Source organism: Mirounga angustirostris, unplaced genomic scaffold (assembly GCF_029215605.1).
Source record: "Mirounga angustirostris isolate CCGP_5_RB_7025 unplaced genomic scaffold, mMirAng1.0.hap1 SCAF_6, whole genome shotgun sequence".
Classification (NCBI taxonomy): Eukaryota; Metazoa; Chordata; class Mammalia; order Carnivora; family Phocidae; genus Mirounga; species Mirounga angustirostris.
This window is the reverse complement of record NW_026991714.1, coordinates 82,294,225-82,312,623: the sequence shown is the minus strand read 5'-3', so window position 1 is coordinate 82,312,623 and position 18,399 is coordinate 82,294,225. Positions and strand designations below refer to the sequence as shown.

General features: G+C 41.8%; 1 protein-coding gene across 2 annotated transcripts in view; it reads right to left on the bottom strand.

Annotated features, from left to right (window-relative positions):
* Positions 1 to 18,399, bottom strand: part of TOMM20 (translocase of outer mitochondrial membrane 20) — a 126,349-nt gene that overhangs the window by 94,125 nt on the left and 13,825 nt on the right. Inside the window, exon 5 of one of the 2 annotated variants that reach the window (XM_045877806.2) lies at positions 15,512 to 16,783. The exons of the other annotated variant lie outside the window; for it this stretch is intronic. Within the exon in view, the coding sequence (XP_045733762.1) occupies positions 16,739 to 16,783 (45 nt within the window). The 3' untranslated portion in view covers positions 15,512 to 16,738. Of the gene's footprint in view, positions 1 to 15,511; positions 16,784 to 18,399 lie in introns of those variants that run through there. 2 annotated transcript variants of the gene reach the window in all.

Below are 18,399 nucleotides of genomic sequence, written 5' to 3'. Positions count from 1 at the left end.
AATTTATGGGGCCCAGAGACCAAACTTGACAAAATGTTATCCTGGTGTATTTTCCAGACTGAATTTTATTTCCCTCTAAAAATGTAAACGTTCAAGTGTTTTTACTTTGCCACTGGCCCTCTCCATGCTTTGTACAGAATCTCGGTTCCTCCGAATCGCACCCAGGAGCGGGGCGTAGGGGGACAGTTCCTTCCCGGCCGCCGGCGGGGACGCCGTCACTAGATGGCGCCAGAGCTCTCCTTGGCTCCGGCTTCGGGCTACTGCGCATGCTCCCCAGGACTCCCGCCCAGACCGCGGCAACTCACCACCCGCGTGCCCGGCCGGCTCCCCGCCCCCCGCCCCGCCCGAGATTGGACCCAGAGAAGGCGGACAGTCGGATGCCCGCTGTCTTCTCCGTCCTCCTCCTTACTTAAAGCACACCCGCATCTTCGGCTACCTGGCTACCTACACCGCAGCCAGCAACCAATGGCAGAGCAAAACTTGATGGGATGCTGGGAGAAGGGAGGAATATGTTTTCATAAAAAATATTACCTGACACATACTTTGCTGATACTTGCCTCTCAAAAAGCCTGGCCCAGTGTCCAGTAACTTCGCTGCCCCAAGCCCTATGCAGCGGAGACTGGATTTCCACGTGGCCCAGCTGGTAGCTTTAAATCATTTTCGGATGCGGAATACACACACACACACACACACACACGGCTCACCTGTTACTTCGTTTGCTTCCTGGTGACACACCACAACAGCTTGCAGATGCTTGAAATAGAAGTCTGTGGCTGACAAATTCATCCTTGAAACACTCGCGTGTGCGGCCAGGACCGCAAGTCAGGTGCGGTGGCCCCACAAATGAAGAATACCATCTATAATCAGCCCAACCCAGAACTCTTGGAAAACTTGTTAGGGGAGGTGTTTTTTCTGGACCCAATGAGAGCCTATTCCTTTAACTGTAGGATATCTGTCAAGTGCTTTTCAGCATGGAATGAACTAAAATTTCTAACTCGTTAACTATTTTAAGCAGGTCGAAGTATTATTTAGGATGGGTGTCTTCCAGGCATACTGTTGCTCTAGGGCTGATGTTTGGGAGGCTGGCTCAGAGGTTTCTGGAACCATCTTTATCACATACCTTAAGTCCCTCTGAGAAAGAAAATTCAATTTGTGTATCTCTGCTTTGAAAGAAGATAGCTGTGCTAAAAGAGAGTGTTAACTGAGGAGACATAACCTTCACTATGAGAAGTATTTTGTGTCGCTTTGTAAACAGAGGGACCTATTTCTTTCTTTCCTTTTTTGAGATAGGGGGAGACTGATAGGTTTTACTAACAGCCTTTTCTGTCAGACTCCACAAAAAATTTTTTGTGGAATCGACGTCTTTTTAATTAATTTCAGTTAGCTTTTACTGAGGTGCCCAGTGTGTGCCAGAACCCATGCTAGGCACTGGGGATGCAGCATTGAACAAAAATAGCCAAAAAGCACGGTCGTGCTAGAGCTTACCTACTTCCAGAGGAAACAACCAAACATTTCTAAACATGGATCCTGTTAAGAGGAGGACATTTATCAAACTTGCTGTCCTCAGAGCATTGTGATGTAGCGTGACCTATGATAAGATGACTCAGGTACAGAGCAGGAAGACGAGCCTGAACTCATTTTAATCACTAACTGTGATTCTGAAGTAGAGGCTGCTTTTAGGCAACAGGCTTGAGCAATGGAATCTAAGGCCAAAGGTCCCACCATAATCCCCTGGCTGAATACAGAGAAGCCCATCAGGCAACCTGCCTCAAAATATCCAGAGGCCCTAACTAACCAAAGGGCTACTCACAAGGAGGCACAGGTACCTAAAAAGGAAAATTCCAAAAGCTCCCATACCTAACCCCCTTTAAGTTCAAACCCCATCCATTGCCTCCAGGCAGATAAAGTCTCTCCTCTGCTGTCCTTCCCACTGCTCCCTGGCGGTGTAGTCAATAAACTTCTTTGTTCTGCCTCAGGTGAATTCTTTCACCATCACTTCCACCCCATTGGGTCACCCGACATTTTGGGGGCCCCCATCCGATCAGGAGAGACACCACACTGAACACGTCACTTCACAGTTCCAGGCCCCCGTGTCCTCTGTTAATATACTACCTTCCTCACAGCATAGAGATTCAATGATAAAACACCTAGAACTGTCAAAACATTACACAAATGCAGGTTTATATATTTTTACGTTAGAACACTTAGTAACTAAAGAGAGCATAAGGGAACACGATTACGAATGATTCGAATGACTCTTAAAACAGGGTCAGAGGACCTGTAAGATTAGGCTAGAACTCTAATCATTAACTTTCAGCTCTTATTTCTCTGAAGCACAATCTTAGGAATCCAGAATATTCTAAATATCTCTTAAAGGATCAGGGTTGAGGAATGTGGTCAGCCCCGAAAAGAAATCCCTGAGTTTTAAGCTTCCCCTTAGGAGCCGGCCTCCCTTGAAGAATAGCTTTAGGCACATCTTTCGGTAATCAAGGACTGGCTCGCCCAGACAAGCTGACTGAAAACCAACCCTGCAAACCCAAGCAGCTCGGACTTGACCAAGCTCAAGGTCACCAGGGATAAGGTGACACAAGAAGTCAATGGCCTCTGAGGTGACTCTGCCCAACACAGGGACTTTCCAGAACCTCTCTCACGAGGTAAGATGAATGTGAGATGCAGAGATAAGAGGACACTCCACATATCCTGAAGGAAGATGTGCTATCTAGGTGGCTGGAGGCCTACAAGTACCTCCCAGATAAGGAGTCTTTGGAGCTGAGTGACCTTCCCAGGTGTTGAGATGAGTTTGTGTTTTAACCTCCCCACTTGCCCCTGATGAAGAGAACAAAGGCAAAAGAAATGTAGATAAAATTAAATTTCCTTACAACTTGCAGCCCATTGACAAATACTTGGGAGAGGCAGAGTAGGACAATCCTCGAGGAGTTCAAAATGGAGTTAATGTTAATGCATTACTACAGGCAAAAAGCAACCTTAGCTTGAGAATAGCCAGACCTCCAGGATCCTGTAAGTCTTAACACAGGAAAATCCTTTTGGAAACTTCCTTTATCTCCACCCCACCCCCACCCCCCACCCCCGCCCTAACTTGAAAGTATATTATCAGTTACTCCTCATGACCCCGCTGTAGCTCTTCCTGCCCACAGGCCCTGTCCCCGCACGCTTGAATAAAAACACCGTTTTGCACCAAAAATGTCTCAAGAGTTCTTTCTAGACCACTGGCTCCCGGCACTTCCCCATGCACATCACCTAGAGGCTTCACATGGAAGGAAAATGGAAAATTTTCTTAGAAAAACAAGTGGAATTAATACTATTTTTCTTAAGCAAGTACAGCAAGATCTGTATGCCCTTTTGCAGAAGGGTAGTTACACCTGGCAAAAGGAAGAATATCTCAATTGTGCAAGCTCCCTCCTTATTTAGAAAGAGTGCTGACTGACCATTTTGTTTCTATTAGAGAATCAACAGAAATATACCCCCCTTCACAGACCCAAATAAAATAAAAAGCCTGTGGACTGACAATTTCTCCACATGGAAATTAAGAGTCAGAAGACCTCTCCCTTTCCACCTCCTCCACTCCACAGAAGTCTGGCATGCCTGTGTCTCCTCTCAAAATCAAGGACTCTGGATCCAGAAGCATCTAGGAAGAACTCTCAAGTTTAGCAGAGAGCTGAAAGCATTAACAGAAGTATCTGAATGCTGCATGGTATTGTCTTTCATAAAAATCAAAGTGGGGAATATGCTTCTCCCTCTGCCCCTTCCCCCGCCTCCCCCCTCCTCCTGTTTGTGTGTGCACATGCTCTCACAAAAATAAATAAATAAAATCTTAAAAAAAATCAAAGAAGTAAAAACCTTTTGGCTGACTTTTCACCCTCCAGAAAGTTCTGTTCCTTTCTAATTAAAAGAATCTGTGTTAAGGCCTAGCCCAGAAAGGAAAATCATTTCTAATTTTTTGTCAAGTACTAGAATATTTTAATTCAGAACAAATTAACAAGACTGTCCATCCTCCTTGATTTCAGCTCAATAAATATTTACTACCTGCCTACTGACATGCCAAGTAGATACTCAGGATCCAGAGAAAAGGAAGATCTAGCTCCTGTGTCAAGGAACTCATGGTCTAGCAGGGAAGAAAACAAATAAGCAAATGATTACGATACATCATTTCACTGTTTCTCCGTTTTACTGATGAAGACCAAAAAAAGCTCACAAGGTATTTCTAAGTAATGAGGTCTTGGAAGTAATTTAATTACCCAAAGCCAGAGAGCCAGTATGCGACAGAGCCAGAATTCAAACCACATTATTACTGAGATATTTACCTTTACATTATTAAAATTAGTAATATTATTATTGAGCTTGCTCAATGTCGAATACCTGGGAAGTACAAGAAAACTTGGGAAGTCTTGTCTTCTGTCATCAGACACGTAGTGAGAGCATGAGTATTTTAGTTACCATCTTTTTCTGAATATAAAGTTGAATTCTAAAATGAGTCCCCTGTGAAAACAGATTAAATTTCAAGTCTTCCAAGTCCTGGATGAGGTGCGAGTCTGGACTACTGTTTTAAGTTCCCCTTGCCCAAGGGGAAAGAACAAAACAAAACAAAATAAGCCAGTCCCTTCAAAGGGACCGGGAAAGACCATATACACTAATCCGCAGGACAGCCTTGAATGAGGACTACACGATTCAGCCCCGTATTTGACAAGCTTTCAAGAAAAGGATAAATAGTTTAGAATCCTCATAAATGTAACTTCAATGGCTGGCAGGTTCACTTTTTTAAAAAATGTTTGACAGGGGCGCCTGGGTGGCTCAGTCCTTAAGCATCTGCCTTAGGGTCCTGGGATTGAGCCCCGCATCTGGCTCCTTGCTCCGCAGGAAGCCTGCTTCTCCCTCTCCCCCTCCCCCTGCTTGTGTTCCCATCCTCGCTGTGTCTCTCTCTGTCAAATAAATATATGAAATCTTTAAAAAAATAAATAAAATAAAAATAAAAATGTTTGACATTTTGTTCAGCTACAAGTCTGTCGAGATCTATGAGGAAGACTAGATATGTGTTCTTCTAATTTCAAATTCTGTATATTTCTAATAATAAAGTGACATAATTGATATGGGAAACAAAGGAAGAAGAAAAATTATTACATTTCCTTACTATCTACAACCCATTGATAAGTCCTTGAAACAGGCAAAGTGACATTCCTCTAGGGAATGTCATTCCCTCTAGGGAATGACATTCCTCTAGGGACTCAACTGCCTCCATGTTCATACTTTGCTAAGGGCAAAAGGCAATCTTAGCCCGACCCCCAGGATCCTGTAAGTCTACTTTAACATACAAAAATTCTTTTGGAAACTTCCTTTATCTCTACCCCCCAAGATACATGTTGGCAATCATCCCCCAAGCATATGACCCTCCAATATACATCTGAAGGGTCTCATGACTCAGGTTTTTATTAGACAGTATTAAATGACCTTTTCCCAAACAATAGCTAGCCCCACTCAAGGTCCTAGAAACCTTGCTTCCAAATTCCTTGGAGACTTACACTAACCCTAACCCCCTCCCAACTTGAAAGTATAATGGGCCACTCCTCATGATCCGAGTACAGCTCCTTCTGACCACAGGTCCTGTCCCCATGCTTTAATAAAACCACCTTTTTGCACCAAAAACGTCTCAAGAATTCTTAGCCATCAGCTTTAAACCCTAATGTCTTTTCCTACATCAGTAATCAGTAGCTTTTAAAAGAGATGTTATTACGCCTCACAACAATATGCTTTTTTCCCTTCCACTTATCCCTCATGTGTCATGTCAAAAAATCTTTTATATTCATTTCACTGTTAAAGATTCCTGGCCAACTTCTGCCCGTCTGGATTTCCATTCATTAAGTATTTATTTCACTATGCTTTATCCTGGGAAACCCAATCATCAATAAGACATATGTATTTGGGAGTCGTCTAGTAGGAAAAAGGGATACATTACTAAAAAAATTACAGTAGATCTTGGTAAGGATATCCCAGGGTTCTACAGGATCTCCCAACAGGGGGGCACCTACCGCTACAACTGGTAAGACTTCACTAATTATCTTTCAACCTGAAGTTAAAATCAGGAAATGGCCTATTTTTTCTATCCAGAGATCTTCGGCAATAAGCATAGTGCCTGGCCCACAGCATAGGGCACATGATGTGAGATAACAAAATGACAGCTAGAGGAAAGCGCCTTTCATACCGAAGTTTGTTCCATATGATCAAAGCCTGTGTGCTTCTGTGTGTTTGAAGAGGGAGGAGAACATCTGAGGAATGAAGTTGGAGAATTAGTCAAATCTGATTATAGGGGCCGTGGATGCCACACAAGGGAGGGACATGTCTCAGAGCAATTCCTCGGGCAGCAAAGCAGATCAGAGGACATGAGGCTACACAATAACTGGAGACAAATATCCTAAGAGACTGGCAGTGAGGCCAGAGAGAAGTGGAATGGATCAGATACCTACTAAGAATAGGAGGGGCAAGGTTTGGTCATTGATGGAATGTGGTGAGTAGGTAACAGCCAAGTGGAGGACAGCTCAGAAGGAGCATGTTTAAGGGAATAAATTTAATTCTGTACACGTTATTTAGGGTGCCTGTAGACATCCATGTAGCACTAAGCAAGCAGGAACCCATATCTACCTGGGCTTGGCGGGGGCAGGGAGCGGGGGGGAGACACGGGATGGGACAACATCAGGGACAGGTGCCATTAAAGCCAGAGAACATGAAATCACCCAGGAAGAACGGAGAAATTAGGGAGCAATTCTATATGAAACAGAACTGAGGAGAAGAGCAAGTTCTAGCAGAGGTCCTACTCCCTGCCTGGAGCCCCAGCTCCCAGCCGCTAGACCACTCTAGCCCAGGTTCATTCCTCCAAGTCAATGTGCTCTCCAATCTAGCCCTTCCAATACTCTGGCCCTGTTACCTGGTCCAGTCTTTGACAGCAGCTTAGGAAGTCATGGCATGACATCCTGAAGCATAAACTATATTTGAGTAACTTGGGAGGGGCAAAGAGATTATGATGTTAAACAATGCAAAGTTATAAAGCAGAAAACAAAAAAAAACTCTCACTTTTAAAAGAGGTAAGACATCATTTCAGTAATGTTTTGTGCTTTCAACTCCTCAGGCTCTGTATTCTCTCAAGAAATAAGCATCCAGGGATGCCTGGATGGCTGTCGGTTAAGCAGCTGCCTTCAGCTCAGGTCATGGTCCCAGGGTCCTGGGATCGAGTCCCACATCGGGCTCCTTGCTCAGCAGGGAGCCTGTTTCTCCCTCTGCCTGCAGCTCCCCGCCTGTACTCTCGCTCATTCTCTCTCACCTATGCTCTCTCTAAGCAAATAAATAAAATCTTTAAAACAAAAAGAAAAGAAATAAGCATCCATTCTATGTACAACTTGAATTATATAATGGCCATTTTGTTTTGTTTGCTCATTATGTCTGTCATGTTTAGTGAAAAAGTACCTACATTCTTTAAAAAAAAAAAGTCACCCGAATTCCTTTACCCTCTCTCTCAAATAGATAACCAAGTACAGTGAAGTTACCCTTAATTCAAACCCTAAATCCTACAGTCAACTAATCTTCAACAAAGGTGCCAAGATCACACAATGAGGAAAGATAGTCTTCCAAAAAATGTGTTGGGTCAACTGGATATCCGCATGTAAAAGGATGAAATTGAACTCATGTACTATACAAAACACAACTCAAAATGGATTAAAGACTTAAACATAAGACCTGAAACCGTAAGACTCCTAGAAGAAAACATAGAGGAAAAGGTCCTTGACATTAGTCTTAGTGACGATTTTTTGAATTTGACACCAAAAGGCAGGTAACAAAAAGGAAAAACAAACAAGTGGGACCACATCAAACTAAAAAGCTTATGTGAAGGAAACATCAACAAAATTTCAACCTATTCAGTGGAAGATATGTGCATATAAAATATCTGATAAGGGGTTAATATCCAAAATATATAAAGGACTTATACAACCCAATACCTCCAAAACTTATAATCTGATTAAAAATGGGCAGAGGACCTGAACAGAAGAAATTTTTTCAAATAAGACATTTTCCCATCAGACACATGGAAAAATGCTCAACATCACTCATCATCTGGGAAATGATATGAAAACCACAATGAGATCACCTCACACCTGTCAGAATGTCTAGAATCACTAAGACAAGAAGTAACAAGTGTTGGCAAGGATGTGGGGAAAAGGGAACACTTGCGCACTGTTAGTAGGAATGTAAATTGGTGCAGCCGCTGTGGGAGACAGTAGGGAGGCTCCTCAAAAACTTAAAAATAGAACTACCATCAGACCCAGTAATTTCACTGTTGAGTATTTACCCAAAGAAAATGAAATTATTAATTCAGGAAGATGTGGGCGCCTGGGTGGCTCAGTCGTTAAGCGTCTGCCTTCGGCTCAGGTCATGATCCCAGAGTCCTGGGATCAAGCCCCGCATCGGGCTCCCTGCTCCGTGGGAAGCCTGCTTCTCCCTCTCCCACTCCCCCTGCTTGTGTTCCCTCTCTCACTGTCTTTCTGTCAAATAAATAAAATCTTAAAAAAAAAAAAAAAAATTCAGGAAGATGTATGCATCTCTCTGGGTTCACTGAAGCAGTATTTACCAAGATATTTGCCAAGATACAGAGGCAAAGTAAGTGTACATCGATAGATGAATAAAGAAGTGGTATATATACACAACAGAATATTACTTAGCCATAAAAAGAATGAGATCTTGGGGCGCCTGGGTGGCTCAGTCGTTAAGCGCCTGTCTTCGGCTCAGGTCATGATCCCAGAGTCCTGGGATCGAGCCCCGCGTCGGGCTCTCTGCTCGGCGGGAAGCCTGCCTCTCCCTCTCCCACTCCCCCTGCTTGTGTTCCCTCTCTCGCTGTGTCTCTGTCAAATAAATAAATAAAATCTTTAAAAAAAAAAGGAATGAGATCTTGCCATTCGTGACAACAAAGATGGACCTAGAAGGTATCACACTAAGTGAAATAAGTCAAGACAGAGAAAGACAAATACCATGATTTCACTTATATATGGAATCTAAAAAACCAAATGAACAAATGAAAAACAGAAACAGACTCAAATACAGAGAACAAACTGGTGGTGGCCAGAGGAGAGCCAGGTGGGGGATGGGTGAAACTGGTGAAGGGGATTAAGAGGTACAAACTTCCAATTATAAAATAAGTCACATGGGGACGCCTGGGTGGCTCAGTCGGTTAAGCAGCTGCTTTCAGCTCAGGTCATGATCCCAGGGTCCTGGGATTGAGTCCCGCATTGGGCTCCTTGCTCAGCAGGGAGCCTGCTTCTCCCTCTGCCTGCAGCTCCCCCTGCTTGTACTCTCGCTCACTCTCTCTCACCTATGCTCTCTCTCTCTAGCAAATAAATAAATAAAATCTTTAATAAAATAAAATAAAATAAGTCACAAGGATAAAAAGTATAGCAGAGGGAACATGGTCAATACTGTAATAATGTATGGTAACTACACTTATTATGGTGAGCATTGCACGATGTGTAGAATTGTTGAATTCACTATGTTATACACCTGAAACTAATACTACTTTGTATGTCAATTATGCTTCAATAAAAAAAAGTAAAAAGAAATTTACAAAAATGTTTGAGACTTGAAAAAGAATTCTGGTATCAGAATGTTGTAAGAAATACTGTAAAAGTGAAATTCAGAATTTTGAAAGCCAAGGTATATTTTCATGTTTACAGTGAAAACAAACAGATGGGACCACATCAAACTAAAAAATTTCTGCACAGCAAAAGAAACCATCAACAAAGTGAAAAGACAACCAATGGAATGAAAGAAAATACTTGCAAACTACCTATCTGATAAGGGGTTAATATCCAAAAAATATGAGGAACGCCTACAACTCAACAGCAAAAAAAATAATCTAATCTTAAAATGGGCAAAGGACCTGAAAGACATTTTCTTCCAAAGACATACAAATGGCCAGTAAGTGCTCAACATCACTAACCATCTGGGAAATGGGAATCATGCTCACTTCGGCAGCACTTAACACAAAAGCACAGTATCGCCTCACACCTGACAGATCGGCTAGTACCAAAGTCAAAAGGGAAGTGTTGGCAAGGACGTGGAGAAAAGGGAGCCCACTGTAAAGTGGTGTAGTCACTCTGGAAAACGGTATGGAGAGGTCTCAAAAACTTGAAAAAACAGAACTACCAGATGATCCAGTAATCCCACTTCTGGGTATATATCAGACAGAAATGAAATCACGATCTCAAAGAGCACTCTCAAGTTCACAAGAGGCAAGACAGAATAAGCTAAATGTCAGTGCATAAACAGATACATAAAATGTAACAGGGTGTGTGTGTGTGTGTGTGTGTGTGTGTAGAGAATAACCTAAATGTCTGTCAGTGCATAGATACATAAAACGTAACAGGGTGTGTGTGTGTACACACACAGGATATTCAGCCTTAAAAAAGGAAATTCTGCCATTTCGGCCATGGTTCGACCTGGAGGATATTATGCTAAGTCAAATAAGCCAGAAACGAAAAGACAAATACTGCATGATCTCGCTTAGAGGTGGAATCTAAACAAATCACTCATGGAAAGAGCAGAATGGTGGTTGCCAGGGATGAGGGGGCAGGGGAACTGGGGAGATGTTGAACTAAGGGTACAAACTTTGAGTTATGAGTTCTGGACATCTCATGTATAGCATGGGGACCACAGAATTGCATACTTGAAATCTGCAGAGTAGATCTTCAGTATTCTTACATCACATGCCTGAATTATTATGTGAGGTGATAGATGTTAATTAGCCCGATGGTGGCACTCATTTCACGTCCACATACACCGAGGTATCTTAAATACACAGAATTTTAATTTATAAATCATACTTCAATAAAGATGGGGGGGAAATCCTGAATCTTCCATTTCCCATGCAACACTAGGCAGGTTTCTTAAGCTGTGAAAGGGGAACGACTCCTGCAGACTGTAAGGAGCGACTGAATCCATTCTAGAGCCCAGAAGTGTTTCCGTCCTCCTTTATGTGTGTTAGTGAACATCAAAAAGCACAATGAGGTGCAGAAGTAGAGGGAGCCGTCCTGGTTTGGGGTGCTCGTTCTAACCTGAGAGGCTAGATCTATCCTTCCTGAGGAGCTAACAATGCCACTAATGCTAACCCAAGTTGGGTTTCTATACTTGCTACCGCAGTCCTGACTACAGAGGAAGCTTTTGAAAACTAGCATAGGGCTCTATAAAAATGGTAATTGATGTAACTGGTTTATGAAACAGTCTCTAAGACCACAAAGTTGTCCTCTTCAAGTGCTGAGTAGGGTGAGCAAGTATATGCACAATGTGAACACTGTCCAGAGGTCATGAACGAAGCTGTTTCACCTGTCCAGGGACTCGTCTTGCGTGCTACTCTGGGTCAACGGAGATAGGTTCTGGTTTTAGAACTTCAAACTTACCCACTCTACCGAGGTACAAACTAAAAAGGCCAGCTCGGTTCAGTCTCATCTACTTCCTTAGGCAACAAAGGAAAGGCAGGGCACATGGATTTAAGATCGCAGTGAAGTTCCAGTGGGATCCGGTTGTTCTCCCTGAACGAGCAGATCACATGCGGGCACATTCCACACGGAGGTACTGCTCAACACCAGGTCCATCTTTTTCAGATCAAGCTCCAGCTTAACCACAGCCTCTCTCAAACCATTTCTTCTCCCACCATTCCCCCACCCATAACTTCTATACCCCTATGACTACAGAGTATTTGACTCCTCTATCAATAGCAGTGGAAATTAAGAAAGCATTTAACACCTCTGCAATGCCTCCTGGACTGTTTCTAGAACACAGTTGTATTTAGCCGTTGAAAATGAAGGAAAAAGGGGCGCCTGAGTGGCTCAGTCGTTAAGCGTCTGCCTTTGGCTCAGGTCATGATCCTGGGGTACTGGGATGGAGCCCCGAATCGGGCTCCTACCTCTCTCACTGTCAAATAAATTTTAAAAAATCTTAAAAAAAAAAAAACGTGAAGGAAAAAAATTACATATATAAAATGTCCTGGAGACCCTCTATCTAAAAAATACCCTAAATCTATTTGATTCACCCCAAGACACAAACATGAAATAAGAATTTTAAAACACAACCAAAATGCGTAGGGAATGTATTTTCTGTTTAACTGATGTGTCTAGTTGATGGGCTGTTTACAGAAAAAAATCCTAAAACACATTTAAATAGACTGGCCTATCTTGAACATAAAGTCTGATAACTGATAGTCTTTATGCTTCAGAGCATTAGAATGAGTACCACATGTTCTTAATAATCACATTCTACCACCGGTTAGCTGGCTTTTTAAATTACACATCTCAATTTTTTTTTTTTTTTTTAAAGATTTTATTTATTTGAGACAGAGAGAATGAGAGAGAGAGAGAGCAGGGGGGGGGGGTCAGAGGGAGAAGCAGACTCCCCGCCGAGCAGGGAGCCCGATGCGGGACTCGATCCAGGGACTCCAGGATCATGACCTGAGCCAAAGGCAGTCGCTTAACCGACTGAGCCACCCAGGCGCCCCTCAATTTTTTTTTTTTTTTAAAGATTTATTCATTTGAGACAGACAGAGACAGAGAGCACAAGCAGAGAGAGGGACAGAGGGAAAGGGAGAAGCAGGCTCCCCACTGACCTGGGAGCCCGCCACAGGGCTCCATCCCAGGACCTGGAGATCATGACCTGAGCTGAAGGCAGACGCTTAACCATCTGAGCCACCCAGGCGCCCCTACACATCTCATTTTTACAGAGTGCTGAAGTACATCACCTATGACATTAACATGGCTGCTATAATAAACATTTCCTGTTTTTGTTTTCCATACCACCACTGAGTGTTCCTGTGCCACATTCACAGCAGGGCCCCAGACCAGTGGCACCACCAAAACCTGGAGACTTGTTAGAAACACTAACATGGGGCACCTGGCTGGCTCAGTTGGTGGAGTATGTGACTCTTGATCTTGGGGTCCTGAGGTAGAGCCCCACACTGGGGGGTAGGGTTCACTTAAAAGAAAGTAAAAATAATTTGGGGGTCCTGGGTGGCTTAGTTGGCTAAACATCCGACTCTTGATTTGGGCTCAGGTCATGATCTCAGAGTCGTGAGATTGAGCCCCGTGTTGGGCATGGAGTCAGCTTGAGATTCTCTGCCTCTGCCTCTGCCCCCTCCCCTGCTCACACTCTCTCCAAAAATAAATAAATCTTTAAAAAAATATTTTTTGATTATGGTCGCCTGGGTGGCTCAGTTGTTAAGCATCTGCCTTCAGCTCAGGTCATGATCCCAGGGTTCTGGGACCAAGCCCCACATCGGGGTCCCCGCTCAGCAGGAAGCCTGCTTCTCCCTCTCCCACTACCCCCCTGCTTGTGTTCCTGCTCACACTGTGTCTCTGTCAAATAAATAAATAAAATCTTTAAAATAAATATATTTTGATTTAAAAAAATACTAATAATATGCTCCTGGCTCAGGTCTACCGCCCAGCGGTGTTAACACTCCTTCCAGGCACCTGTTCCAGTTGGGAACCCACTATTACACAGAATCCTCGCCTACTGACAGGAAAGCACGGGTTCTTCACCTGGGAGCTGTGAATCTTCTCGAGTCAAAAGCAAACGTGCTTTCTCCTGGGGAAGCTGCACAACTGTCAACATTCTCCAACGGATATTAACCGAGAAACAGGTACCACCACTGTGAATCAAATTGAGAATTCACTTCTGCAAATATACACCGAACGAAAATTTTCTCCAAGCCCTTTAATATTTACTTAAACAAGCTGAGGCACAAGCAATAAAACCGCATTTTTTTTTATGTTACAAGAAAGAAAATTTTGTATAACATCTGCATGGTATACTAATTTTCTCAAAACTTTGTGTAATATTTCATTAATACTCTGGTCCATTAAGTTGGTTCGACAAGGTCAGAAAAGCAAGCAGAAAGATGGTAAAAAAAAAAATCACCTTATGGAGGGGTAAGAGGACTCAAACATTTGCTAACTGTGTACTATACCCACTGTACTAGATTTTATGTACATAAATTCAATGTAAATGTAAATTCTAGTTATTAACAAGATAGCACGGACACTGCCAGGTAAGCCCGTTTTAAGTGCACTTTCACCTTAAGTACAAATTGTGAAATCAAACAGCTCCTTCCCAGGGAAGCACACCAACGTGCACTAATACCTGTTTACATCTCCAAAGACTTTATACAAGCATGCAACATTAGCACATGGGCACATTCAGGCTGTCATCACTCTTAATTAAATCTTGGGTTTAATTTGGCCAACATTATGCCTACTTCCTGGTTCGATCACCATGTAAAACTTTTTAGATAGGTAACCCTGTTGAGCAATTACACGCCTGGGGGAAAACCTTGTTTGGGCTTTTTTTTTTTTTTTTTTTTTTTAAACCAAACTACCACCTTTCAGAAGTGGCACCTAATTTTAAAGCACAAAAGCTGGGGCGCCTGGGTGGCTCAGTCATTAAGCGTCTGCCTTCGACTCAGGCCATGATCACAGAGTCCTGGGATCGGGATCGAGCCCTGCATCAGGCTCCCTGCTTGGTGGGAAGCCTGCTTCTCCCTCTCCCCCTGCTTGTGTTCCCTCTCTTGTGTTTCTCTGTCAAATAAATAAATAAAATATTAAAAAATAAAGCACAAAAGCTGTCATTTAAGTAAGAAAATGACCACATTATCAGCTCCACTGGGAAGATAGCACAGCCTTTTCAACAAGCATTAGATCAAAGCTGATTACTTTTCAGAAAACCCAGTGATACAAAGCTTGGACTATACTACAATTCTCAAGGGCCTATAGCATTCATACCCTCTCCCAAAACTAAGTTGACTGCTCACTCCTCCAGCTCGTCCTTAGATTCTCTGGGGGGTCCATTCCTTCCGTGCCAAGCTGTCTGCCCCTTGCTTTCCTCTCTATATTCTGAATGCCCCTGGTCTGAATACTCCCCTCTGACTAGGGAGAGTACAGGACGAAAAGACTGTTTCCTAGCTGTGTGACCAATGACCGTCACTACACTGCTTTGGATTGGGGATCTATGAGTAAAAATGACTAACCAGCATGTTTACACTAGTTGCCTCCCTATCCCCAGACAAGAGTAGGCAGGGTGCCATAAAAAAAAAAAAAAAAAAAAAAAAAAATACTGTTTAAGAGTGCAGAATCACAAACCTGGAAGGTACACGAGGAAGAGTCCTTAAATGTCTGAGTTACATAGTCTGATGTTCTAATTTTATAGATGAGAACACTAGGGGTAAGTTCAGAGATGTAACGTAACCTGCCAAAGGCTATGCAGCTATCCAGAAGCAAAAACTTAGAATCATACTCCAAACTCTTTCCTCTATATCCCAACCACAACAAAAACCCAAGATCAAGGTTAAGGAAAATTTATAAGTAAATTAAGTAAAATATGTAAGCAGACAGGAAAAGTCTTCGGGATTGCTCTAGATTTTGAGACAGAATAAAGGCAATGTGTACAAGGAGAAACTGTTACTCAGTTCAACAGATGACAAGTAAGTATCAAGGATCTTTATTCTCAGACCTAATGTTCAATCTGTGACTGCAGATAACATGTCACTATTTTGAGAACACCTCCATTCTTTGCAAGTCTTCAGCCACAAGGTTACACCTTATTCGCACCATAACAAGATAAATGAATCAGACTGAAAGAGGATTAAGGAGATACACTGAAGATAAAAGCAAAAGGGAACAAACATTTTACAAGCTTATCATCCCAGTTACCCCAAAGGTTAAGTTTCAGATTTACAAGAGTAATGACAGAACCATATGATTTCAGTGAAAATCAACACAAGTTAGATCTTTAAAAAAAAAAAAAAAAAAAAAAAAGAGGGCAGGGGATCAATTCAGAAATACTAAGTCAGGCAAGCATGCAAACTTCAGAGTATAAAAAATGCAAGGCCTGGTTGTCCAAACAAACATATCCCTCAGAAGGTGGATTTGAAGATGCTATACAGAACCAAAAGCTGAAAGGGACACTTCTCTGAATTAGCAGACCAATTCCCTCATTTTTTAAGTGAGAAAAGAGGGCAGACAATAATTGGTGAAGCTCACATGGCTAGATTAAGGATGTACATAGATCTAATTCCTGGTGCTATTTGCAACTACATACATCTAAAATACAAAGAGATAAATATCCAGAACACATTAAGCCCACCGATTTTAAACTAAACATTTCAAGACAAATACACAGGGAGGGGGTGAATTAATACAACACAGCAGCACATCTCACATATTTAAGAGATTAAATGGAAAAAAGTAATCTCTCAAAAGATTTTAATGCTCAGTTTTGATAGTTTCCATCCAATTCTTTTATGTAGAGCAAATGTACTAGCTTAAAAAAACGTGCATTCTTCAGCTTTCTCCTATACTTTTTCTGCCTATCTTTCAAAACTAAGCACTGAGTAATTTTCAACTTAAGTAATGTGATTTTATATGTACACACTTTAATTGCACGTTTTAGGAATAAAATAAATCCATATTTTGTAACTCATAGTGTATTTATAAAATGAAAAGCTTTCTATCAAAATACACTTTTCACTGGGAAAAATAAATAAAACAGACGAATGGATCTACACAAAGTAAAAATTAACTCTGGTAGATTTCAGTGTAGGACAGTCCATAACAAGCCTATTTGCCCTTTTTCCCCCAGAGCTGCTCATCTTCCGACTTAAGATTTTAAAAATATTTTTAATTGAGATTATGTTGACATTTTCTCATTCCACATCATCTTCAGCCAAGCTCTGAGCACTTACAATTCTCTGAAAAAGAAAAAAAAAATTTAATTTTTAAAAGTCCTTTGTAGGAGGCAAGAATATCCAATGGAAAAAGACAGTCTCTTCAATAAATGGTGTTGGGAAAACCGTACAGCTACATGCAAAAGAATGAAACAGGACCACTTCCTTACACCATGCACAAAAATAAACTCAAACTGGATTAAAGACCTAAACGTGAGACCTGACACCATAAAACTCCTAGAAGACACAGGCAGTAATCTTCTTGGACACTGGCCTTAACAACATTTTTCTAGGTATGTCTCCTCAGGCAAGGGAAACAAAAGCAAAAATAAACTACTGGGACTACACCAAAATAGAAAGCTTGTACATGGCAAAGCAAACCAACAAAATGAAAAAGCAACCTAATGAATTGGAGGACATCTGTAAATGATATATCTAATAAGGGATTAACATCCAAAATATACAAAGAACTCATACAACTCAACACGAGGAAAAAAACCTAATAATCCAATTAAAAATGGGCAAAGGACCTAAATAGACATTTTCCCAACAGACACATGAGAAGATGCTCAACACCATTAATCATCAAGGAAATGCAAATCAAAGCACAATGAGGTATCGCCTCACACATGTCAGAATGCCCAGAATCATAAAGACAAGAAATAACAAGTGTTGGCGAGGATGTGGCGAAAAAGGAACACTCATGCACTGTTGGTGGGAATGCAAACTGGTGCAGCCACTGTGGAAAACAGCAAGAAGGTTTCTCAAAAAATTAAAAAACAGGAATACCGTATGATCCAGTAATTCCACTGCTGGTTATTTACCCAAAGAAAATTGAAAATACGGGGCACCTGCGTGGCTCAGTCGGGTAAACGTCTGCCTTCAACTCAGGTCATGATCCCAGTCTGTATCACTCCCTGCACGTGCTTTTCCCTCTCTCTTTGCCCCCCAGTCATGCCTGCTCACTCGCTCTCTCTCCCTCTAGTGCTCTCTCTCTCCAATAAATACAATCTTAAAAAAAAAAAAGAAAGAAAAAAATAAAAACAGTAATTCAGAAAGATGTATGCACCTCTAGGTTTACTGCAGCCAAGATATGGAAGCAACATTAGTGTCCATCAATGGATGAACGGATAAAGAAGTGGTAAACATATACAATGGACTATTATTCAGCCATAAAGAATGAGATCTTGCTATTTGCAACATGGATGGACCTAGAGGATATTATGGTAAGTGTTATTTCACTAAGATAAACACCATCTGATTTCACTTATATGTGCAATCTAAAAACCAACAAATGAACAAACACAAAAAGGAGAGAGAGACCCATACCACCAAACTGGTGGTTGCCAGAAGGAAGTGGGTGGGGGCAAAATGAGTCAAGGGGAGTGAGAGGTCCAGGCTTCCAGTTATGCAAGGATAAAAAGTTATGGGGATAAAAAGTACAGCATAAGGAATATAGTCAATGATCATGCAGTACCACTATATGGTCAGACAGGTAGTATCAACACTTGTGGTGAGCAGACCATAATGTACAGACTTGTCAAATCAGTAAGTTGTACACCTGAAACTAATATAAAATTGTGTGTCCACATACTTCAATTAAAAAAAATTTTTTAAGGGAAAAAAAATGTCCTTTGTAT